This window comes from Dermacentor silvarum, chromosome 2 (genome assembly GCF_013339745.2).
Source record: "Dermacentor silvarum isolate Dsil-2018 chromosome 2, BIME_Dsil_1.4, whole genome shotgun sequence".
Classification (NCBI taxonomy): Eukaryota; Metazoa; Arthropoda; class Arachnida; order Ixodida; family Ixodidae; genus Dermacentor; species Dermacentor silvarum.
The window spans coordinates 91,560,893-91,587,158 of record NC_051155.1 but is presented as its reverse complement, the minus strand read 5'-3'; the positions used below and the strand labels follow the sequence as shown (position 1 = coordinate 91,587,158).

Genomic DNA, 26,266 nt, shown 5'->3' with positions numbered 1-26,266 from the left:
TATAATTTAACACTCTGTGTAGAAAACTGTAGTCTTCTTTCCTTGCTATCTGCCCTGTTATGACTTTAAAATTAGGATAATGGTTTAATGCAGTGAAATAAATGGCGCAAAATAGCGAATGTTCTATATTTTATATCGAAAACTGGCGATATTGCTTTCATTTTTATACGTGCAGGGTGAACGTTCCTCTGATGAACTCGTTCGAGTTCTCAGCTGCCTTCAAATGTGCCAACGATAGCAAGATGAACCCAAGCAACAAGTGTAGCTTCTGGGACTAACCACTGCCTTGGGAAGACACCTTGCTACTTTTTGACGAGTGGACAAAAAAAGAATGCTCGTAACAAATAAATACAGTGCGAGGTCGCTTACAACTTTAGAAGAGCGTCCATTCACGATGGCTCTTTTATTCTTAATAAAAAATCACCAGCCCTTCCCCTGTCGAGAAAATGAGGGAAGCGAAGCTTGTGGCAAGACGACGCTGTCGCAGGCGTTCCACTTCGTTTGGCTTAAACAGCATCGCGCTCCCGCAACTCGGGCTCCGCGGCTCTTCGCTGACGTGTCGCTGGGGCTTCGGAAGCATCACACTATAACCGGCTCGTCGACGACTAGCCTTTTCCCGAGCGAGATCGCGGCGCCGTTGCTCAAACGCAGCCTGCTCCTCGGCGGAATGCACCCCGCGGAGCCTTCCCATCCGGCCGCCAAAACTTATTTGAGGCGAGGGAAGCCCGGCGGAGTGCTTCAATCCCCTTTCGTTCCCTTTCTCCCCCCCCCGCCACAGACTGAACGACCTTGATCAGGCGCACGTGTCACGTGATCAGCGTTCTCCGCACCGGCTCTAACTGTGGGAGCAGCCGGGTTTTAGCATGACACCACCTCCACCCACTTGTGAGGCAATGCAAGATTTGCTTGAAGATTGTGGCAGAACGCATCTCACTATGACTGTCGACGGTAGTCCGTTTCCCATTGAATCAGTATAGAGAAACAACGTATAGCCACCGTCCAAATGATTTATGAGGCATGTACTGCGGAGGGATTTTCCTGCGAAATGCATGGAGCGCCGATGCGGGCGAACGCTGAGAAATGCGTCATGTGGCAACCCGACTCGTCCCTCGCGCGTGTTTCAGGACAAGCTGCGCCATCTAGTGGCACTGCCGAGAAGTCCACGCGTGGCATCCGAGACGAGAAGCTCGGCGCGGCGGTGCCTATGATTGGAGACAATTTAGTAGGACGTTCTGGCGGGCTAGTTGGTTCATAGCTTTTAGACTTTTATAAACTGCACGAAAAAAACGAGGACACAAGAAAGAAACACACGACACCATGAGTGCACTTTTTTTCGACATAACGGAAAATACGCACGACATGTTCCCCGGAAATTAGTTGCTGAACTCGTTGATCGCACACCGACAGATAGATATCGCAAATAACGGGTGCAACTGCAGGACCAATACAAATACCAGCCTTCTGCACATAGTATTTTCCATCAAACTCGATGGCCGTGGAACTCAAATAAAAGCTTAACAGTTCAAGGAAAAGCTCCGTGCTCACCCTTGCCGTGCTCTGAAAGGCTACTTCTCCAGTCTCTTGAATTTGTTGCCTGATGGTGGCGAACAAACCGTCATGCGAGATTGAGTAGAACAGGTGCTCGATGTCGACAGGTACTGCGCTCGTGGTGTCGTGTGTGTTTCCTCCTTGTGTCCTCGTTTTTTCGCGCAGTTTATAAACGTCTAAAAGCGGTGATAATTGTTCCCACCCCACCCTTGCCGCACAATCAGTGACACATACTCACTGCCACTTTTGGTACATTGAAGAGTGGCAGATAACCATTGGATTCGTGGCACAACTCGCTAAAGCGTTCGCGTAAAGGGCGTTCATTGAAAAGCGGCGCATACACAGTGCATTTGTGTCGCATCCTGCTAATGCGACGGGGTGCTGTCCTTGAGGAATCCACCTGACGCGGGTGCGATTCCGCTCAGCATCGGTTAAATGGACTTTTTCAGAAACACTGCGCTTTCGGAAGCACCGCGCTTTCCCCTGATGGTGTCGTTTGGCGAAAGGGTGCACCGGGCAGCTGCCGGCAAGGCGAATGTGAAGGCATCATAGGTTCTGCAAAATTTTTCGTTTCTTTCAAATGTTTCGTATATTTTACGTGGTTGTTGGTTTTGAGCTGCTGTTGTGCATACTGCGGAACCGTCGGCAAGTATTTTACGAGTAATTTACTGCCTTAATCATGCCGCAGCAAAAGAAGACAGGTGGCACGCGAAATTGCTGTATACCCGGTGAAATGTTGGATAGCCAACAACTACAAGAGCTTAACGAAGGAGGCACGGCGGCAAGCGGCTTATACAGCTTCGCCGCGTTACCGTCGTGCGTTGTAGTAAAGCGTAAATGGTGTATTGTTGAGAAAGGTGAGAATCTGGGACAGCCGGTCTTGTACGCGAACACACCTCAACACGTTTTGGCAGCCACAATCCACGGACCGCACCCGAGGTCCTGCACCCTCCACCTTATCCTAGTAAATCCTGCGGCTTCCGTTGGCTGGTGTTATATTTAAGTTCGCATGCTAAATGATCTCAAAACAATTCACATCTGCATTGCGGTGAAGCTTTGATCAGTCATTAAGCTTTCGCACTTACCGCAGCTTTGTTCGGACAATCGGACAAAACTTTTACAGAAAGGTCACCTTTTGTAGTCTGGATTTTTCACCGAAGCACATCACGTTGTTACTTGCCTAGTTTGCCAAGCAGAAACTGCGAATTTGTCTTCATCTGTGCCTCGCTAGTGCACCCACGAGCAGTTATTGGTACCAAATCTCGAAGGCCATCCTCCGCCTTATTGCAGGCGACAGAAGTGACATGTCAGGCGCGTGTTGGACCCATTAGTAATACATACAAATCTTTCTGCAAATATTTGCAGGTTTTTTCAAGAAACATACAGGCAGACTCAACCCCAGTGGAAGTCTGCTTATATCGAAGCATTCTTCATGTGATTGGCTCATGAACCATGTGTGTGTGCATAAGAAGTATGGTTCTCGAGGTATAAATATTAGTATTGCTGAACAGTACGTCATACGAGGACATTTTGTTCAGTTTTATTATTATTATTTTATAGACAAGCTCGATATTATGTAACCATATTAACAAGCACTGCTTAATACATTTTCGGACATCTGTAATACGCCAGAAAGGAGCCTTCAAGATTCGCTAGGGTATCTCTGAGTGGTGCACACAAACACGAATTCGCAGTTATTTCTTGACAAATTAGGCAAGTAACAATGCGAAGTGTTACATTGAACAATCAGGGTGAAAATGCCATCCTTATGCAAACTTTGAGCAACAATGGAGCTTCGGTATATAGCTGCAAAATGTTTTAGAGTGAAGCAGGCTTTGGCTAGGGTCCCGTGCCTTTATCTTGTCCGTCAATAAAAACTATCATCGTCAGCAACGACTCCAGCGTCGTCGTCTTCTTCCACAGCTGGCTCGTTGGCGCGCGCAACCGCGCGACGCACTTGTAACACTGCGCGCGCGTTCATCGTCTTCTTCCAGAGCTGGCTCTGTTGCCGTTCATCATTCAAAGGTAGAATTTTCCTTCTCATCTGCTGTCGTAATGGGGAAGCCGCATTAAAATTTTTATTTGAAACTTTTTATTTTATTTACGGGATATGAGCCATTGTTGAAGGAGGTATGAGCCATTCAGTGTCTTACGTGAGGGGCGCATTTAATAACGGAGGTTATACCAGAATGTGTGTACGTATCTATCGTCACGATGATAACCGATCAGGACAATAAATATGTTCGTACATTTGTTCAAAATTCTTTGTCACCTCTGTGCCGTGTGCTAAACAGCTTCACTGGTAATCCATCTTCACAGATTGGAATGACTCATGAATTTTTTGCTCAAAAACAAGCAGCCAAGACACACAGTGTGATTTTACAGGTATTTACTTCGACATTCACAGCCAACATATTGTTATGGTGAGGAAAGCAGACAATGTCGACGACGTAGAAGAGGACGAAGTGGCAACAGCCTCTCTGTCTTCTCAGCTGCTGCCTGTCTATCTCCTGTAAATACATCTAGTAAATAGTTTATACCAGTGACATTTTGGTGGAGCTGCTGGGACAATATGAAGAGAACAATTACACAGGCTGAAGCACAAACACGGGCGTAATAATGCTACAAATGCTCGAGCAGATGCTCGCCGATACAAGGGTCAATGGTTGAAATCAAGTGCTGGGGTATGCGCCGGATACTTGTTGGTCACTATATCACAATGTCATGAGCTTCGCTTTCGTCTTGTTCGTGAAGCCAAACGTCTTGGCCTCGCAAAGGACGTTCCTGTCTCCCTCTGGATGCTCATAGTAGATCTCTTCTTGAGGCTCCAGGTCATACCTCTCCAGGATAAATGTGAACGGGTCGGCGCCGCTCCGCTTTATTTGTTTCGCCATCATATAAGCCTGCAACGAAAAGGGAAGTGAGCGACCGCGGGCGTTAGAAATTGCGTGAGAACAGCACATGTATAATACGCTGTTCTGTAAATGGGACCCCTAACGCGCGCCTTCTTGTCTACGTAGTGAAATACCGCAAGGGAAAAAAAGTACACAGAACACTATGACTCACGGCCCCATAGGCCGCAGACCTCGGCAATATTGTTAACAGCAACTTTAACGTTGGTGTTCCTCAGGCAAGCACATTTAGGCGGCTTCGCCGCTTGGCCAGAAAGTCGACTCGGACATTTCCAGCCGTAAAGAAGACCCGAAGACGTGTACACAAATGGAGACCTACTGATACATGCGTAGTTTCTGTGCGTGTTCGCAAGCCTCCCTTTATGTCCGTGTATTCCTACGAGGTCCACCAACTTATCGGACCCTCTGTGACTGACCTAACGATGAACCCTGGTGCATGTGTGTGCGTGCATAATGTGAACATTTCAGTCCGTCATTCCTTTCCGTTGCACTGACACTATCGTCTTCAAATCGTCGGGATCACCACATCATACTCATCCTCACTTTCGCCATACGGTGAAGTGAAGACGAAGAAAAGTTAGCCCCCTCCTCCCTACATAGTAGTCAAACTCGTGCACCCCTGGGTAATGTACAGACTACGAGCCGGATGCGCTAACCACTCTGCTAGCACGCAATACTGCAAGTTGACAGATTCTGCAGAGTTCTGTGTGCCCAGCAGTCGATGTTCTCTTTGGATCGTAATGAAGTTATTGTTCGAGAGATGACGGTCTCGACTGTCCGAACCTGCTGTTGTCGATGTAATGTGTGTACAAAGCCGAAGAAGTAACTGATGTGGGCTGTAGTTATTTTTCTTATTTTTGTTTGTTAATACAAACCGACGGGTCTACACATGACCTGCCTAACTCAATTTCCCTCTCCTAATCTTAGCCAGGATGCTGGCTACACCAATTTGTTTTCTAAGGCATGCCATAGCCTTCCCGTCTCCTAAAAATCCATCTATCATATTTCATTCCATCGCTCGTTGTGTAGTTCTTAGCGTCTTCTCCAGCTGTTTGTTTGAAGAAATATGCATGGTTGTATACAGGTTTAGAATAAATATATAATATAACCTTAAACGCACGAAGCGTCAAACAAGCTACTGTACAATTCAAAAAGAACCTGTATGGATGCTGTCGTAATACTGTCGGCCGTCAATTGACAGTCGTACCAGCACATGAAATCGGCACATCAAAATGAAATCGAAAATTCGTAAAACTTCCCGCGCGCAGCATGTTCAGCTTCACCGACATTTTTCAGTCAAAGAATAGGGCTTCGTAGTAGATACATCATTTCAATCACATCCGGGGGGTTGTGTAGTAAAACGTATCACTATGAGATTTGTACGGTCGGATAACGTAGTCGTGGTTCGTTTGTGGATTTCTTCTTGTTGAGTGTTCGTATGAGGTTTGGTTAGCGCACTGTGATTAGGGTAGTTTTCGGGGGAATTGCTCGCAAAATTACGGAAGGCGGTCCGGTTCCATCTAACCCGGAACTGGCACCACTAAGGTGAGAAGTTTCTCGAAGTGTGCGCCCGCCTTGCTGTGATTATAAGTGAGTAAGGAGGACAGCTCTGCATCAAGCTGTAATTCGTGCATTTAAGGACGCTCGATATCGCCGTGTCTGCCAGTCGATGAATGTGTTTTCGTTTGTTTTTGGGAAACCCAGAGACAGAATAGGTTACGGCGCATGCGACAGTGGTCATGTCGCCGCAGGGATGGCTTTTGTGGTCTCCATGGTTAATTGCCTAGACCTCGTTTGTGCTAAGGCAATCCCAGGTTATGTCGGGCTCGTTGTTCTGATGACCGACATGGCTGTTTTCGTGTTGAGCGCGGAAACTAACTTCGTGCTGCTTCGAAGCGTCCTCCTTGTGCGGGAAGGACAGTTGGCCTGAACCAAACTTCCGTATCCAATCAACCCGTGTAATGGGAGGTGCCGGGATCAACGTACCGAATAATGTTGTGTTGTTCAGTACCTGTAAGGTCTGGGGCGCATCGCCCACGGGTGCCAAGTGCTTTTCCCATCTGACAATGGCACCAGCAAAGTGTCTACATAATTGTGTGCACATATGTATTGTGAGACAGCAAACGGAGATATCCGATATTCCAGTTGACATTAAGAGGAAAAATGGAGCTGGGCAGGCTATGTAATGCGCAGGATAGATAACCGGTGGACCATTAGAGTTACCGAATGGATACCAAGAGAGGAGAAGCGCAGTCGAGGACGGCAGAAACTAGAAGCTAGGAAATTTGCAGGCGCAAATCGGAATCAGCTAGTGCAAGACAGGGGTAATCTGAGATATGGAGAGGCCTTCGTCCTTTAGTGTACATAAATATAGGCTGATGATGTTTCTTGTCCTGTGAGGGGAATGTAAGATTTAGTTTAAGCTTGCCTTGAACACGCGCCTTTTCAGGAGTACCGATGTGCTTCAGTAACGATGATTTACCTTTAGACCTTACCCACAGGCAGCCACAATCTTCCCTCTGTAAATTTTGGCAAGTAGCACTAGTAAAATAATTTGCATGTACAATATTGGTTTTTGATCACAGTACATTCATGAGCGACTATGCTGTGGCCAATTTCGCCTCTTTCAGGAACTTATATCTATAAATTTACTCGAAGCAAGTGCTTCTCTTGCGTTATTTCTCCATCAGAAGAATTCCAAGGGCAGTTTCGGAGACCGACGAGCAAATACGCTAACAGACGTTAGTTTTCATAAAATATGAGGCCACATTTGTAATATCGTAAAACGAGTCCGAACTCGTAAACTTTAGGACAAATTGGGGAATGTTGGCAGGTATTAAACGGCGGCGGGAGCGCTCCAACTAAAATCCGTCGAGGATCAAAATGACGCGCAGCTGCGTCAATCAGAATACATGTGAAACTGAGCCAATCAGCAATCTCCTCGGTTGAGCGTAACAAAAAAACTATAACAGAGGGATACGGGGACAACGCAGCGAGCGAGGAAAACGCGGCGGAAGATGGAAGATGGCGTCCTGTGCGCAGGAGTAGCCGCCACTCGAGCTCCTAAGCTGCAGTCGTAACAGGCTGCCACCTGCACGCAGGCACCTCATCAAGTCCCTCCCAAAGCCTGTCTCTGGCGAACGCCGTAAGGGTATATAGCCTAGGCTTGGACGGCGTCTCTAATACTTCAGCCAAGTTCGGGCCGGTGAACGTCGACAGGGAATCCGGCCACTGCCAGCTTCCACGCCAGTTTCCACGCAGTGTTGACCTGATGATGGGCTGCTGATGATGATTTATTGGGATCCCCTTTGAAACAGGGCGGTGACAAATATTCTTCTAGCATGCTTGTTTTAATCAGGTATGCTACACATGTTTTTCATTCTAACATGTTTGTATACATCTCCTTAATCTTTCTTCCTTTTCTGCCAACTCCGCAACACGCGCACATCTGCACGTCCCGCTCTCATCACCTTGACTGAAAGCTTCGACCACTTCGCAGGTGAAGGAGTCCCTTTGTGTTTTTTGAACATTTGCATGAACATTAGCAAGATTTTAACAGCGCTAAAACAGGGGAAAAGGAGGACGAAAAAGACAACACGTGCGCCAACACGTCTTTTTCGTCCTCCTTTGTCCCTGTTTTTAACGCAGTTAAAATCTTTCCAATATGAACTTCAACCAACTAGCCCAACTTGGTGCACTAATGAACATTAGCTTTATTCCTTCGCTGTATTGTGATGTCTTGTGTTCTGAATATAGTTTGTTTTTGTGCGGATTACAGGCAACTTCGTCTTTTCCGATGACATTTAACATCGTATCTTTTATTTATCAAAATAACCTGCACACAAAGCAACATAGCTCCGTGACAGACTGTTTTCAAATGAAGACAATAGCAAGCATTGCTCTTTTAAAGGCTTCTAATAATTTGAACCTACAGCTTTACCTCACAGGATATGTCCAAAGCACTTGGACAGCCTCAGTATTTGATTGCGTTGGATAAAAACTTATTTGTTTATTTTAGTTCGTAAGATATAATTTGAACAATAAAGTTCTAAAACAATTCTACTACAGATTGCTTCTGGTTTCCTCTGATAAGGCAGGCGAGCCAGAGCTATTAAGCGTGCGTGATACAAATATGGTCAGGATGATTTTAGAGCGAAAGCTCTACTACGCCATGCGTCGCAAGGTTGAAATGACCTTGAGCCGCCGGAGCTCAAGTGTGGCAGGTGTGACGTCACGTCACGTGATCCGCTATGGAGAGGCGTCGCAGCTGCGCACGCTTGGAGCCTCGCAGCTGCTTTACCACGTGACTAGGCGAGGCTTTAACGGCTGCTTCGCCGGCGCTTGGTCCCTCAGGCTGTGTTCCAATTCTTTCCATCATCGTAGACAGTCTACTTTGACATCTACTAAGACACCCAAGACAGCTTCGAGGACAAGTAATGGAGCGCGTTTCGAGCCGTCTGGAAGACTATTCTGCGACGTGACTCCACCTCGCGGCGACAAAAACAAAGTTGAGAAAAGCACATAATAGTTCTGTATTTTAAGTATTTTTGCCTGCGAACCTATGAAAAACATTATGTGACTTACATTAAGGGTATAGAAAAGCGTGTCTACGTTTTGGTGTGTGCAGACAACCTTCCCGTCGAGTTTCTAAGCGTCCTGCTCAGTCGCTATCTTCTTTAGACAGTAAAGTAGCCTGCATCGTTCTTGACTTCGATGCTGTCTTCGCGATGCTGTCTACTTTCACATCTTCGTGAGAATTGGAACGAGACTTAAGATGGCCGCCGTCCACTTAGCTGTCTATTTAGCCGTCTAAGGCGAGTATTGGAACACACCCTCAGTCTCGCCATGGTGGCGCGCCGGCTGGGCTGTCTGTGCATGCGCTTCAGTGCAAGCTGCCAGGCTGAATCCAATCATCCAGTAAGATAAGCTAGACGGCAGGCTGTGAAATCTCAAGCAAAGGCAAAGTTGGCTGCGGAAACTCCGTAGCAAAGGCAGGCCAGAGAGAGAGAGAGAGAAATAACTTTATTTTGTCCAAAATGTGGTTAGAGGAGGGGGTAATGGCTAGAAGCCTCCCCCGTCCCCCCTTTAGACGGCGGCCGGCAGCCCCTGAGCCGCGGCGGCGTCTTCAGCCATTTGGACTACTCTCGCTTGAACATCTGGGTCCGAGCTGAGCAACACGGCCTCCCATTGCTCCTTATTTCTTATTATTAAACTGGGTTGTTGTGGTTTTGAACAGTTATTGTTATATTGTTTCTTTGGGCATGCCCAGATTATGTGTTGAAGATCTGCTCGGTTGTTACAATGCTTACATATGTCTGTGTATACATCTGGGTGATAGTGACTGAAGGCAATGGGGTTGGGAAAAGTGTTTGTTTGTATTAGCCGCCAAGCCACTGATTGCCACTTGTTTAATGAACAATGTGCTGCCGGATATCTAGCCCTGGCTAGTCTGTAATGATCAATGATTTCCCTAAAGGAAACCAGCCTATCTCTGCCCGACCGGCGGATTGCGAATGCGTCCGTGTTGGTGTTGGTGACGTCGTCTCGGTCTGCGAAACCTCGAGCCGCGTCATGCGCATTCACGTTGCCTGGCAGGCCAGAGTGGGCTGGTGCCCAGATGATTTGTATTCCCCTTGCTCGGTCTCCGTGGAAACCAGCCTGGAGGATTTTTTGCGCCTTTGGCGAGATGCGTCCTTTAGCGTAATTTAATATGGCGGTCTTGGAATCACTTATTACAATTTTATATTTGGGAGAAGATGTCATTGCTAGTGCAATGGCGACCTCTTCGCCTACCTCTGGCGTTGTTGTTAGGATTGTGGCTGACGCAATTGCATGTCCTCGATTATTGACTACTGCCACTGCCATGGCATCTTGATGTTCGTAGTCGGCTGCGTCTACATAGAGCACATTTTTAGAATTACCAAACCTGCTTCCTAATGCTTTGGCTCTTTCTTTTCTTCGTTCTTCGTTGTGCGAAGGATGCATGTGTTTGGGTAACGGGGGTATATATAGGTGTCTCCTAATGTCCGCAGGTATATCTGTTTTGATGTCAGTTCTGGGTTCATAGTTGATGTTCAGTGATTCCAGAATATGTCTTCCAGTTCGACTTTTGGAGAGCCTCTCCATCTGGGCAGTTCTGTGAGCTTCTATCAATTCTTCTATGGTGTTATGGAGCCCCAGCGCTTCAAAACGTTCATTCGAAGTGGAGACCGGGATCCCCAGAGCTTGCTTGTAGGTTTTCCTGATCATGACGTTGATTCTTTTCTTTTCTTCAGTTTTAAGGTCTAAGAATGGCGCTACGTAGACGATCCGGCTGAGAACAAAGGTTTGGATTAGTCTGATCAAGCTATTTTCTTTCATACCGTGATGTTTGTTTGCTATGCGTGAAATAAGACGCGTTGTCTGATATGTATTGCTTTCTAACTGTCTGATGGTTTCAATATTGTAGCCGTTGTTCTGAATCCGCATACCGAGGATCTTTATACTTGTAACCAGTGGTATGGGTTGTCCTTGGTTTGCGAAGAGCTGTATATTGGGGACTTCGGTTTTCTTTTTCCCTCTTGACGTTGGCTGGTATAGCAGGAGCTCGGATTTCTGCGGGGAGCATCCCAGACCTCTCGACCCAACGTATGCTTCTACCGCATCAATCGCCTTTTGCAGTGTGTCCTGAATATGACCATCACTGCCTCCCGCTATCCATAGCGTAATATCATCGGCGTATAGGCTATGATTTAGATCTTCAATGTTATTAAGTATTTCTGGGAGGCCTATCATGGCGACATTGAAGAGAAAAGGCGAGAGGACAGAGCCTTGCGGCGTACCTCTGCTTCCCATCTCTAGTTCGTCCGACGCCACTCCTCCTATTGTTAAATTGCTCTTCTGTCAGATAGAAAGTCTTTGATGTATTCGTACGTCTTACGCCCAACTCCTAATTTTTCTAGGTTTTCCAATATTGCTTCATGTTTCACATTGTCAAAGGCCTTGGTTAGGTCTAGTCCCAGTATGGCCCTGGTATCCATCCGGGAGCAGCCGTTTCCGTCTATTATTTGGTGCTTAATTCTCAGCATTATGTCTTGCGTCGATAATTTCGGGCGGAAGCCCACCATTGTGTGTGGAAAGGCTTCTCTGTTTTCCATGTATCTGTTTAATCTGTCGAGGACCACGTGTTCCATCAATTTCCCAATGCACGAGGTCAGCGAGATTGGTCTGAGGTTGTCAAGCTGTAGTTTTTTGCCTGGCTTCGGGATCATTACGATTTTTGCTGTTTTCCACTGTTTCGGAATTTTGCCTCTTTCCCAGCAGATGGTCATGTATTTTGTGAGAGCTTCAATAGACTGATCGTCCAGGTTACGAAGCATCTTGTTGGTAACTCCGTCTAGGCCCGGAGCAGATTTTGTGCGGAGATTATGAATAGCCCCTCGTACCTCTGCCACGGTAAAAGGACGATCGAGTGCTTCGTTATATGCCCCTGCGTATGCCTTTAGATTTTCTTTGGGATTGGATCCTATGTATTTGTCTTGGATTTCTTTAATTAACTCCTTGTCCGTACCAGGGTAATTATGGATTATCTTGCTTAGATTGTGCTTTTGCGTCGTCTTGCTCTTATCTGGATCAATTAGATGTCTAAGAACATTCCATGTTTTGGCGAGACCAATCTGTAAATCCATTTCTTCGCACGTGCTGTACCAGTTTTGTCTGGTTAGTTGGTGCGCGTAATTTTCTATGTCCTGATTTAGCCTTGCAATGCGTCTTCGTAGGTTACGATTTAGCTTTTGTTTGCTCAATCGTCTTTGCAGGCCTTGTTTCGCTTCCCACATGTGTAGGAGCTTCGCGTCGGCTTGCTTTATCTCTGCTTCCTCTGGTATGGTCTTAGTTGCCTGGTCGACACATTTGTGCAGCTGTTCAACCCAGGATTCAATGTCTTCAATGTCCTTTGGGTTGCTGCTGTTTTCTTCGGATTCGCGTTCAGCCGTTCTTATTTTCCTGAATTCATCCCATTCGGTGATTCTTATTTGGTTGCCTTCTCTGGGCTTGGTTGTTCCTGCAACTAGTGTGGTGGCCACTATGTAGTGGTCACTTCCTAGGTTTTCCTGTAGATTTAGCCATCCCGCATCAGCTTTAGCATTTTTTACAAATGTCAAATCTGGCGTTGTGTCCGTACACACGCTGTTCCCCAGCCTGGTGGGATGTGCTGTGTCGGTAATCAGAGTAAGACCCTCTCGCTGAACGTCCTGCCATAGACGTCTTCCCTTCACCGTTTCCAACTTGTAGCCCCAGGCGGGGTGGCGCGCATTGAAATCTCCTGTTATTATTAAAGTGTGCTTTTTTGCTATATCTAGCGCCTTTCGGAAAAGATTCGCGAAGCTATGTTTTTTCTTAGGATTGCTGTATACGTTTAGTACGAAGAGACTGTTCTTGTTTCTGTTTTTTGCCGATATAATTTCAACGAAAACGTGGTCGATGTATTCTGTGCCTATATCATGTCGGATGACCGGCAGATTGCGTCGGACCAGTGTCGCAACCACAGGCTTGTTGTTACTTCCATCCATTTTGGCCAGGTCTCCTTGACAGAATGTTTTATATCCCGATAATTTGGCAGTGCATCCGGTTTCTTGCAGGCAGATTGCGTCAGGCACTGGCCCCATAACTTTATTATCTACAAACTGTTGCAGGTTTCCTCGTTTCCTACGAAACCCGCGACAGTTCCATTGCCATATTGTATAAGTGTTATTAGTAGCCATGGTGACGTTATTGGCTATCCTTTGTAGCCCTGTTTACGTCAGCTGCGGTTGGCCTAGAGTACGGTTTTTGGGTCTTAATGGGACCGACTTGTCCCCCCATGCCTTCCGTATGCGTAGCATTTTCTAATACAGCAAGTCTGGCATTAATATTTCCCATGTATTTGGCCATCATTCTTTCTATGCTTGCATTTATCCCTTCACTAATGGAGCTACTAAGAATTTCTAGTTTGCGATCCGTCTCCTCACTAAGCAATTGTAACTTTTCATCAAGAAACTTTTCGTCTATGTACTGTGGTTGTGGCGGCTTGGCTACTACTTGTTCTTTCTGTGTTATTTCGGCAGTAGCCCTCCTTTTCATGGGAGGGGATGCGGAATCTTGGTTAGCGTTAGCTACAGGCCTCTTCTCTTGACTTTCTTGAATCTGTGTGGTATCCATCTTATTGTTGTCATCTATCTGCTTCTTGTTTCTAAGCTTGGTGATCTCTTCCTTAAGTAATTTGTTTTCTTCTAACGAAAGATGTAAAAGCTTTTTAAGTTTGCCCAATTCTGCTTGTACCTCGGCTAGTGCATCGTTTTGCGTATGCTGTGTGGAGCTCTGGGAGACCGTGTTTGCCCAGCTCACCTTATTTGGTTGGTCTTCTCCTTGAGGCGCCTCGGTTGTCCCGTTCCTTGATTGGGACTTGGACCTGGATCTTGACCTGGATATTGACCCGGATCTGGACCTGGACTGCTGTCTCCACGGTGATCTCGACGCCCGTGTGCTGGCAGGGGTTCCGTCGCAGCTCGGCCCTTTGAGGTCGGTGGTCGTTTTCTTGTTGCTGTCGTTTTGTGCTTTTTGCGCGCTGTCCGAAATGGGTAGGCGGGGGAAGGATTCCGATCGTTCCCTTACTGTTTTTAATATGCCTGGATTGTTGAATTTTCCCTCGGCGAGGCGTTCTTGTGCTTTCTTCTTCTCGAGTTGCCGTTTCTTCAAGAGAAATGGGACCTGGTAGCGCTGGCTGCATCCCTTGTCTCCTGTACGGTGGTCCTTACTACATAGGGCGCACTTGGGATCACAGCTATGGCTCTCCGGCGGATTCTTGTATCCACAGTCCGTGCATATTTTGTTTTCCGGCGCCGGGCAGACGTCAGATCTGTGACCAAGTCTGCCACATGCTCCGCAGATGTCGTTTTTCTTTTTGTGCAGGTAGCACCTGTATTCGGTACCCCTGTAATAGACGAAGTACGGGACTTCTTCATCTTTGAAGACTATTACTACGGATGTGGTCTTGCCCATTCTTCGTGCTTGCAATATTGTCGGGTTCCGTATATTTACCAGGCTCTTGGTGATGTCTTCTTCGCTTTCTGCTTCTGGGATGTTATGTATCACTCCTTTCGCAGTGTCTTCATGTGACGTTGCGTATGCCATTATTTCGTACCTCTTTCCTTGGATGACGATTGCTTTTATGCCGTTATATCTTTTAGCGCGTGCCATGTCTGGCGTGCTGATAATTATTATGTTCTTGAAGTTGTTGGTGCGTAGCGTGTCTATGATGGCGTCGTTGACGTGAATCCCGGCTGCGTTCAGGATGCTGTCCCTTAGAGATACGTGACTTGTTTTGGAGACGTTCAGTCCTTCCTTGGGTCGTAAAATAATTTTGATGTCGTCTTTTGGTAATTCTGGCAGCCGCGGTGCTTGTGGTTGCTTGCGATGGCGTGGCCGACCGCGTGCGGCTTCCCTCTGTTCTGCGTCCTGGTTCCTGTTCTTGTTGTCTTTTCTAGCCTCGACGTTGAGGTCCTCCAGAATCTTGGCTCTTCTTTGACGGTGGCTTTCCATCCATCCAGCATCAGCCTTAAAATCTTCAGGCGAAATGATTTCGCCTTCTACCACCACCTCCATGCTCATGATGTGCCTTGCGTTGTTTTGCTGCTCTGTCGTGGGAGCTGGCTCTTCGAGCGCAGCTGGTGCGGGCTTTCAAGCTCCTCGTGGCGCGCGGCCTCACCTGCTAACGTGGCCGCCGCCGCTCGCCGATGGCACTCCTGCTGTTCCGCTCGATCCAGAAAATCGGCTGTAGAATTCTTCCTGATGACCCGATTTCCAGAAAAGTTGTATCCGCAGGTTCCTTGCACCGTTAGACACACTCATAGCTAAACATCGTTGCGATATCCTTGGAATTCCGCCACAGATAGAAGAAAATTACGGAGCCCTTATGAGGTTATGAGCCCTTATGAGCCCTTATGAGGCAGGCCAGAGGTTAGCTCGTTATAAAGAAGCTTCCGAAGCGCAGAAGCGTGCAATAATGAAACAGTGTGTGCATAGTCTTTGCAATACCAAGGCAAGCAGATCTTTCGCTCGTGATAACTATATAGGTTTACAAGAGTTAAACCTCAGCGAATTTTTTTCTTCTAAGCTGAGATTCAGGCTGATGCTTGCACGGCTTGGAGATTTCAAGCATTTTTTTCCTAATCATTGCGCACTAGATGAGAGCAAGTATTCCACCAACCTTAGTTGAAAATGTATCGCTGGTCTCGAAAAACATGTCTCTTGTGAGTCCATCATCACGTGCGCCATTGTAGCGCCGTGTCATTACTGACCAGTGGTTGGCTTGAAGAAAGGCCGGGTATATCATGCAGATCTGTGAAGAAGGTAGAGTAAGCTTTAACCTGTCTGAATTCGTTATTTTATAGGCACACTGTAGTGTGTAAGGGTAACATAGCTTAGTATGACAAAGTACTTTTTGCAGGCTCAATATGCATTTTACTGGATGAATAATGTTCGTTATTAGAGAAGAGTAATGTCGAAGTTCCAATTTTTACACTTCGAACCACACCGCAAGTCAGTATGTTATTTAGCACATGACGAACTCCAAAGTATATGTGAATGTAGGAAGCATGTTTAGTGATCAGATATTCTCAGGTTTCCCTATTGTAGATTTTAATACATTATCGAACTGTCCCGAATAAGCGCTGCACAAATGATGACGTCACTAGGATCTAGAGCTGGTAATTCAAGCCCGTCTCCTTTTGACAGCGAAGCTGTTTATCGCTAGGATCCCGTGATGTTTTGCGTCCGTCATGTCGACAGAAAACCCAGGTGTGCCGATCCCCGCAGCACTGAAGGGCCAGGAGCAATGGCTCATACACCCTTAAAACAGAGGCGTGAAGCGAAAATACACCACAGCTTTCGTTTCGGTACGAAACTCACAAAAAAAGAGCCGCCAAACCACATGATTGATGACGAGGCGCGCGAAATTCCGCCTTCATCAACGTAGTGTACGCTGCCGCCAATCCTTCGCCGGTGGTCGTTGTCGGAGACATTAACGTAGATATCGTAAAGCCGAAACCAAGCAGTGGTTCACCCAGTTCGTAGCAGTGTTTTGCCTCGGTTACTTTAACGATCCAAGTCAACCAACTAGCGTACACGGGTCATGCATAGATTTAACGTTGGCCAAAAACATCTAAAATAAGGACGGAAAACGGCAAGGTGCGTATCGTAGCTTCCCCACAGCAGTTATAGCAGTCATTTAAAAGTAATAAAAATTTGGAGGACGCTTATGCTTCGCCTTTAAGAAAGGAACGCGATAGCATTCAAAGATCCCCAACTGTTTGTTAGGCTTCCCGGCAACTGCCGCTTTTTTTTTCTGCGCCTTCGCCTCACCGCGCCGCTGTCGAGGAGGCAACCGCCATCTGGATTGTGTTTTTTTTTTTCAAGGACCACCGAACGAGTCGCGCCGCTGTATGAATGGTAGAAATGCTGGAAGAGGCGTTTGAGTTTGAGTTTCCGCGGAACAGAATTAGTTTTTCTTGTATATTCATACCACAACAAACGCTGAGATACATGTAGGTTGTGGTTAAGTCGATATTTACGGTTTTTCTGACGCATTTTACTTTGAGAAATTGAATTGGTTCACCAGCGCGTCTGCGCCACACGGAAGGTCTGCGGGGTCTTGGTGGTTCGGATTAATTATCTTGGCGGCGGACGCCGACGCCTGATTTCATGCGACGCAGGACCCTTAACGCTATCGCGTTATTATGGTTTTGTAAACTGCATTGAACCATGTGTTTGGCTCATACTATATAACATTGGAGAGCAATGTGCTTAATAGGCGCACATCCAGGGATTGTGTTTGACAGGTTGCACTGCGTTAGGGTCAACATATCTACAGCTTCGCTGACCAAGCACCTTCCCAGTAGTGGATTGGTCATTGGCGGGTCATATTGTAGCGTTAGCTACACTGGCCTAGCCAAGCCCGTTTCGCGCGGCACATCAAGAGCCGTGCTGCGCATGCGCAAGGATCAGTGATGTCACACGGCTTGCGCACCGGAGCCACCGGAGCCGGCACCTCTCGCGCACTCCGCCGCCGCCGCGCGCGACTCTCCGCCGCCGGTCTGCGCATTCCAGAGGAGTGACGTCGTAGCCGTGGTAGACGCACTGGCGCCCGCGCGCTCGCTGTGCAGTCGCCGTCTGACACTGCGCTGGAGCAGCTGCGCTGCGCTTCTGACTGGCGTTTGCCAGTGTGGTATAGCCATGGAGAAGGAGAGAGCAAATGCTGCTCAACAGCGCAGAAGAACGGAGAAGCTTGACTCATCGGATCCCGAAGTAGTTGCCTGGCAATTAGCGGTTGAGCGTAGGAGACAACCAGGAAAGCTAAGAATAATGAGCTGAACCTTTGCTAACGCTACGTATATCTTGGCATAGCCGAGCTAAGCCACTGCAACATTTTTTTTATTGCGATAGCAATTATATGGACACTCCAATAGGATTTCTGCCGTCGGCTTCGCCGTCGTCGTCGCCGTGAGGTTCCGTATAAAGTCCAAGGGCGATAAAATCGGTGCCGAGTAAAAGCGCGCGCGGGATGCGCTTTCACGCAGAGCGAACGCACGGCGGAGAGCAAACGTGACTTCTTCCGTCGCGCGAAAGGCCGTAGGGGGATGCGAGTGAGGGAGGGGAAGGCGTAGCTGTGCTGCGGCATCAAATGCGCATCTTGCAACCGGGCGCAATGCGAACTGGCGACTCGATCTCTCAAGCGAAAGGAGGAAAGCGGGTAAGCAGCGCGGCAGGGAGGGGTTGCAGCTTCTACTCTGCCAACAACTTCGTATTTGTACTGTGCGCCGCTGCGGGCTGTCGGGCGCACCGTATCTTGAAAGCGATCTCCACACGGATCTTACATTTGTATGCGCTGTGATTTCGCCGCTCAGTTTCCTTTGAAGCAGTAGACCACACGAACCTTCGCTCGCTGCAGCGGCGACGCTTGCTTACGCCAGGGTTTGGACAGTGGTTGTCTGCGGTCATCGAGTGTGATCTATTCATATTTGCTTGTGCGCGCTGACACCGTGCTTGTTAATTCAGTTAGCAAGCGAATATGTCCAAGTTTCTGCAGCCGATAAAACTAGTATTGCTACTCCGTATAGCTCTCTACTAATTTGCTGTTGCAATCCATATTTCGCCTTTCGAGTGAAACTGGGACCTTTTTGGGCTTTCCTGTCTTAGATAGTATTCGCTCTCCGTAAGAGGGACGTTTCTGGCATTACGTTATAAAGGGTAACAATCCTGCCTAGCTATTTGAAAAGCAAGGTTTCAGCGCGCACAACAAAGGAAGGACACCAGAGAGAGAAAATACCAGCGTGTCGTTGCTTTCGGTGCCCTAAAAACTGACCCTCATTATGAGCAAAGAAGCCTGGCGACGCATCTTGCACAGTTACTAGAATAACAAAACAGTTCTGTTCATTCTTTCTTTGTCGAGGACGCCGATGCCACTCCGAGCTTGAAGAAGAGCGAGTTGTTTCCCTCTCGCCTATGCAACCTTTCTGTATTATACTGCTCTAGAAAACGTGGATACAATACGCTAGTACTGAACTGCACGTTAGCGTTCTTTTATTGCGATATCAATTACATGGACACTACAGGTACATTTGTGCCGTCGCCGTGAGATTCTGTATAAAGTCCACGGGCGACAAAATCATCGCCGTGCGCCGTATGATGTATGAGCGAGTGAAAGCGTGCGAGGGTGATCTGGTGATGGTGGCTCTATCTCGCGCATGCAAGGGAGGAAAGCGGGGAGGAAGCACGCCGTCTTCCGTCGCACGCAAGGCAGGGGGGGGGGGGGGGGGGGTTACTTAGGCGCTTCCTGCATAAGGCACGGCCACGCGCACCTGGGCCGCGCTATCTCGCAAGCCATCTGTGACGGTGACAGAGTACGCCTTGCGCTATGTTTTCAAGGTTTAGTTCGCGTTGATGCGAGAGGCAGCACGAAGGTCAGTTTGCTCGCTTCTGCTGCCGCGCTGCCTCATTCCAGCGTTCTGACAGCGAGTTTCCGCGGTCATCGAGTGAGATGTGTTCATGTTTGCTTGTGCCCGCGTGACACGATGCTTGTTCATTAAGTTAGTGTGCCTATGTTTACTCGTTTTACGGCCGATAGAACTACTATCCTTACTTCGTATAATTGTCTACTAATTTTCTATCGCAATCAATGCTTCGCCTTTCTGCGAAATGTTTGTTTGCTTGGAACTACATCGAATTCCGCTTATCAGGACTCCGCGTGTCTCGGCTCCTCACGATTGCCGTCGCACACTGAGTGCAAAACACGCTACACGAGGACAACTTAGTTGAGTGCGCATGACAGGCAAGTGAGACGACAACGAAGAATCGGCGTTGACTTCATGGTAAAGGCGTGCTAGGAGAAGGATCGGGACTGCATGATTTCTCGGTGTATGGACTAAACAACAGAGTCTATAGTTCTTACGTCACATGCATTACCATGCTGGGATCTGCATATGTGAAGAAGGGACCGTAAAAAAGCAGAACAGGACCACACGATCGTTTTTCTTTATTATGAGAGGATGGTTAGGGACTCTTTAAAGGAACACAGAGGAGTCGTGTACGCTGCTGTTTCTCAGAATTATATCTATCAGAATGATTGACGGACTAAGTCGTCACTGAATACTTTCACTGGATTTAAGTGAGCTAACTGTGCAAGTGTGGGTTAACCATTATCTAGCTACCACCTCGAGGAATACTCCCGGCGAACCTGTCATGCCTCCGCCGACGGAAGGAAGTACACAGGCTGTACAGTTTTCGCGGAAGAACATTTTGCTCACTCCTGACGCCGAACTTTAGCGAGCCTACATGTTAACAGTTTACGAAGAGCATACAAAGTGCACAACACACTGACCGGATGTCATGGGCTTATGCGCCATGGGATTATGCGATGTCATTAGGCTTGTGCGCTTATGCACACACTTATCGAACTATACGCATGTTTGATATGACAGTTGTTTTTTAACAGCGAAGCTGTTAAAGCCATCGGTAATTTGTGGTGCGTAGCCATGGTAGCCATGGCAACCCAAAAAAAAGAGGAGGAGGATAAGACCTCGTGCAGGCAGTCTCCTCCTCGCCAGCTCTCTGCCTTCTCGACCCCTGCCTCTCTTCTCTCCGCGGCGCGCTGAGCCAGGAGGAAAAAAAGGCGAAAGCTCACACTAGGCCGCGCACACCTCAAGACACAGCGAAGATGGCCGATTAATATCGAGTGACTAGCCTCCAGCGCGTTCGGCGTCGGCAAGCGACAGCTTTCTTGGCACTGTACCAAACTTGGTTAGACTGCCTGCGTTTGTGGCATGCCAGGAGCGCTGTCGCTCGTAGGCGCCCACGCGTCCAGCGCTAGTCACGCGAAATGTCGCGAAAGGGAAGGTACCTCCGAAAATTATCGCTCGAGAATACCTTCCTACATGCGTAGTTAAGTTAAACCAATTTAAGACCTAGCAGCAACCAAGTTCATACCTAGCAGTAGTAGCCAGTAAGCTTCGCTGCGCCTAAGCTTTGCACGACCGAGTGCAAACTTGCCTGATTTTTTTCCGACCTACGTAGCCAAGAAAAAAAGCACCGGTAAAGCAAAAACGTTGAGCCTAAGTGGCACTGTTCACGACATTCATTTTGACAACAGCATGCTTATAAAATAATTCATCGAGCTTAACATTCCTTCCATTGTCATGTCATCTTTCGTTTCATTATCTCCGATGGACCACTGTTTCAAATGACAGCTTCCGATGCACGAGGTTCAATCGATCGATTTTTCGCAAGGAACGCTACTTTATGTTCTAAAGGGCTACAAGATGACGAGGATCGAATTACCAGGCTCAGTGACTTACTCGTGTCAAGTCCAGTGGCATGTCGCTGCATTCGCTCATGGTGTCGGCCTTGATGATGGTGTTCTCTGGACAGCTCCTGGCCATAAGACTCATGGACAGGGCCACCGATTTGCGACCGTCAATTGTCATTAGCGGCCGGACCACGTCTTCGTCGATAATCCAGCTCTGCGCAATAGTAAAGCGTGATCTTTACGTAGCGTAGAAGATGAAGCATTCCTGCTGTTTTCGTCCGTGCAAAGAGGACAAACGCAGCATGGTTGAGGTTTTGCAGAAAATCGGCAGTAGAAAACAGTATGTGAGGACAGCAGGACGTCTAGTCCACCCGACGGTGTATTTGTAGCCGTGAAATATGCAGTAACTTATATTTAACAAATAATATTGCTGTCACAAATATGCTTTTTAAGCAATAAGGCACAAATTATATAGCCTAAGTTAAGCGGCAGTATAATGTAAGTAATAGATTCTGACTTTGAGTATGGTTATTTTGCTCAGATTTCGCTAGAGCAATGAACGAAGCTAAACCACCTACTAATATCGGTTACTCTATATATATGAGTGCGTGCGTGCGTGCGTGTGTGTGTGTGCGTGTGTGTGTGTGTGTGTGTGTGTGTGTGCGTGTGCGTGTGTGCGTGTGCGTGTGCGTGTGCGTGTGCGTGTGCGTGTGCGTGTGCGTGTGTGTGTGTGTGTGTGTGTGTGTGTGTGTGTGTGTGTGTTCTGTTACCGTGTTGCAGCCACGCGGTCCCCACTACTGCATTTCCACTTTTATTGAAGCTTGCGGAGGATACGTTGCCCGCTTGAACAGCGCAATGCTCGTGAAACTGCCGACGGAGCGTCGAAGTAGCGAATTCGTTTTTCTTTCTATTTTTTACTTCGTTCTCCTTTTTTTACTTTCAACACAATACCTAATCACTAGAATAAGAATGTTAGTTTGTTCTAACAAAATAAAAATTGGTTTGGTTTGGCTCTTTCGGGTGCCAGTATACTATGCGTGGCCCCCAGGTACCGTCAAGTTGTCTGCGACAGCTTTTTGCCTGGGGGCCCCCAACTTGTTTGTTGGAAATAAAGTGGATTCTGATTCTGATTGTTTTTAAATTTGGTTTCACCAAATTTTGCACATCTTCAGTTATAAAAACCGTGCAGCTGCAGAAAGGATCGAGAATTTTCGATTCATCAGTGAGTTTTGTCAAGGGCGCACAATCTCGACTTCAGGTGAGAACTTCTTTAGGAATTTCAGGCCAACTATTTCACACCGACTATTTCTTACAAGCATATTTTGGAAGCATCTAACCAGCTGCTTAAAAATTATGTCTGATGTTAAACATTGCCAGAAAGAATAAAACGAGTCAACCTTCAGCGTGACGACACGCTAGCAACGAGACGACACATCATCTCCCAACTCGTTTTACTAAAATACTTTACACACAATTATCAAATTTCAGTGAAGGTCCAAGCATGCTGTATGTGGTTTCAAAATGTATGCGATATATGCGAAACGTCATCAATTTCACAATTTTCTTAACTGCTTTACTTGTTAAGCACTATGTATTGGTGCACACAATTGTGTATGCAGTGCCTGAGGAGGCTATGGTTTAAAATTGTTCTTCATTTAACGTGTTCGTTCTTTCTACAGTCGCTCTTCAATTGCAACTCCCACGACCGGCGTAGTCCATGTCGCTGACAATTCGTATTGAACAGCTTTTGTCAAAACCTCTAAATTAAAAAAGAAGAAATTCTAGGTTGTTACGTGCCAAAATCACGATGTGACAATGAGGCACGCTGTAGTGTCGGACTACGCATCAGTTTTGACAACCTGATGTTCTCTAACGCAGGCAATGTGTTAAGGTTAACTTTCTTGAACGTACACAATCGGTACGATAATTGTAACGATAAGTGCACCAGCGTTTTTATCATTTCGCCCCCATCGAAATGCAGCAGTAACCGACGCCGAGATTGAACCCGCGAGCTCGAGCTCAGCATAGCAACACCTAAGCCACTGCGATATCGCGAAGGCTTCGTCAGAAGCTTCGCGATCCCGGCCACGGCGGCCGCATTCCGATGGGGGCGAAATGCGAAAACACCCGTGTACTTAGATTTAGGTACACGTTAAAGAACCCCTGGTGGTCCAAGTTCTTCCGGAGTCCCCCACTACGGTGTGCCTCATAATCAGACCGTGGCTTTTGGCACGTAAAACCCCATAATTTAATTTTTTGAAGCTTCGCTTCCAATGGGAATTGACGTTGACTGGTGTATACCGTGAGCAACTACCGCGCGACAGGAAGAGATAAATATTAGGAAATATTTATAGCTCCAAGAAGATAAATGGCTGGTCAAACCCACAATGCTCCCGCGTACATCCCATTCAAGGGTAATGCAAGGAGACTTTCAACCTTCCCCGTTTTCAGGTTAGGCGGATGGTTTTTACGAGAGGCAAAATCTGTATATTTTTTTACTAATCGCAGACTTCCGAACCTGTCCAACAACAAACCTGGCATTCTGTTATGAACGGTCACAGTGTCTGCACTCTTCAGTTGTTCTCGTTCCCTTGAGGGAGACTATTTTGTGATGGAGATTGAGGTCATGGTATTTGTCACCTACTGTCTACCTTAGTGCGTAGAAGACATAGCAGATTCCTCGAGAAGGCTGTACAAGAAACAATAATAATAATCTGCGAAATAAATAATAATCTGAGAAAGACTGACAGCCGAGAAAAACTCACCAAATTTTGTTGATTTAAGTTCTCCATGTATAAGTTGTTGAAATAAGGATGCGTGAAGGTGCGGCTGAGGCCAGATACACGGAACACGAATGTCAAATGCGGCATGCTGCAAAACAATTTACCAAGTAAGCAATGCATCACTTTAAGTGCAATAATAGCCCTCATGCCGCAACTATGCTCATAAATATAGGCATCAATATGCCAACATTTCAGTCTTTTTAATAAGCTTGCTTAAGTGCCGTTTGTTCAGCGCATTTCGTTCAATCTATAGTGCGATTTGTTTTAGTGGCCTGTTCAGAACGACTGATGTGACGAGCCGCAGAACCAATAATTAGTCGCTCGGTATTTTTACACATGAACACACCTCGCAAAAGCGAATTCCCTGGTGCCTACACTAAACAACAGCACTGCATTAATAATATTTGATTCTCAGAACAACTGCATTAATTTGTTTCATAAGAGATACTGTAGTTGAAAAGTAACTAGCACATGCTGCATTACATTTAGATTGAGGTTGCAATTTAACTCACAATGCTGACACCAAACTCCATGCCGATCTTCAATCCCACTTTGTTCCACTGACAGGCAAGTTATTTTCAATGATTTATTTTAGCCGAGATGCTCATGACTCCGTTTTATCTCGAATTCTTCGGGACATGCATGGCAGTATAGTTATGCTAGGCCACCTGCTTCCCGCTTCGGAGGCTCAAGCACTCATTTTCTGCGCGCACCTTACCGAACACGGACAGGCCCCCTATGTAAAGACGTCGAGAGCCTGAGCCCGCGTAACAAACCTTGAGCCGAATTGCTGCGCCTTTCGGGTAAGCGCTGATTAATCTGGTTGCGCCACACGGTTACAATTTACATGGCTGGAACACGGGCTTCGTCGTTACATTGCACGTGTGTTAGATAAACTTATTTGCTAGCTATAATACTAAAGCAGACCTCAAAACACATAGCCATAACGCTACGACAAATTTCTGTAGTTGTTTGTTAATGAATGACACCTAAAGCGCGCAAATATAGGACGCACTGCTCACTAAGATCGTCTTCCAGTAGCTGCCATGATTTCGAAAAAATAAAATAAGATTGTTGCAGAAACCATCGAAGATGATTGTCAAGGTAAGTGAATAGCTTCGGCGGATCTCCGTAATCAAATGTACACACGAGCCATGTTGCCGAATTATGCTGCTGACGTCGACAGTGGTACTTGTTAATGGACGACACAGATTACAGTCGATTTGCTTTGGTAGACCGCACGACAGCGTTACTGCGAAGGCGGCGATTATGGTACAAAGATGATGGAAATAACGGTGCGCCGACTACGGCAGCATGATCAAGACCGATTGACAACAACAGAATGAAGACAGTGTGACAACGATGGCATGACAAAGGTGGCGCACCTGCGCTTTCTTGAACGCTAGTTACACTCAACAGACGTGGGAGACTACGTCGGCCACTACGTTTAAGATCATGTAGATCTCACACACTGTCGGTGCCGTTGCGAGCGAAGCTGTGATGATCCGGCACGACGAAATGGCGCATCTCGACATGAAACGCGCAGCGGACTTAGACGATGAACGCGTTCCAACAACCGTCAGCCTAGGCGAGGAACAGACGCGACACAGCGCGACTACCCTACACAACGCGTAAAACCTTCGCACACCACACAGCTCTTACGTTAATGCACGCATGGCGTTCGGTGCCGAACGCGCCCTGTAATTGGCTTGCGCGTGAGCACGTGCACTTTGCGCAGGTAGAAAAAGTCCGGCTACCAACCTCGAAAACGGACGAATGAGGCAAGCAAGCTATGCACTCATAAGAAAAAAAAACTTTGCAAATGTCTGCCAATCCGGGTAACTAACACATACGAAACGGAGAAGCTGTGTCCAGGAATTCTCTCACACATCAGGTGTCCTAGATGCTGTTTTTCCTCTGACCTAACTCTATACCCAAGACTTTGCAAACGCTCCACTTCACACGATGTAATTCATTCGCTAAACACAAGCATGTTGGAATACTCAGTTATATGGAAAATTAGCACTGTTATACCCTCGATTATATCCGACGCCACGTTACTAGATGGCGGTACAGCACGACCAACTCAACCAAGTGGAAGAAGTTCCAGAAAAATTCACTAGCGGAGCCCGTGACTAAGAGTTCCTGAGCCTAACGGCTACATTTAATATCAATAAAGATTTCAACAATTCATTCACCAATGTCAG

General features: G+C 47.0%; 2 protein-coding genes across 2 annotated transcripts in view; one reads left to right on the top strand and one right to left on the bottom strand.

The window, feature by feature from the left end:
• Positions 1-308, top strand: part of LOC119441025 (neprilysin-3) — a 41,313-nt gene extending 41,005 nt beyond the window's left edge. Inside the window, exon 11 of the mRNA XM_049661462.1 lies at positions 176-308. Within this exon, the coding sequence (XP_049517419.1) occupies positions 176-278 (103 nt within the window). The 3' untranslated portion in view covers positions 279-308. The remainder of the gene's footprint in view (positions 1-175) is intronic.
• Positions 309-4,053: 3,745 nt separating this feature from the next.
• The window catches only part of LOC119440221 (uncharacterized), a 48,113-nt gene continuing 25,900 nt past the window's right edge, over positions 4,054-26,266 (bottom strand). The window contains exons 6-9 of the mRNA XM_037705148.2: positions 24,042-24,147; positions 21,326-21,490; positions 15,685-15,816; positions 4,054-4,451 (exon numbers count right to left, since the gene is read on the bottom strand). Coding sequence (XP_037561076.2) covers positions 4,263-4,451; positions 15,685-15,816; positions 21,326-21,490; positions 24,042-24,147 — 592 coding nt within the window. The 3' untranslated portion in view covers positions 4,054-4,262. The remainder of the gene's footprint in view (positions 4,452-15,684; positions 15,817-21,325; positions 21,491-24,041; positions 24,148-26,266) is intronic.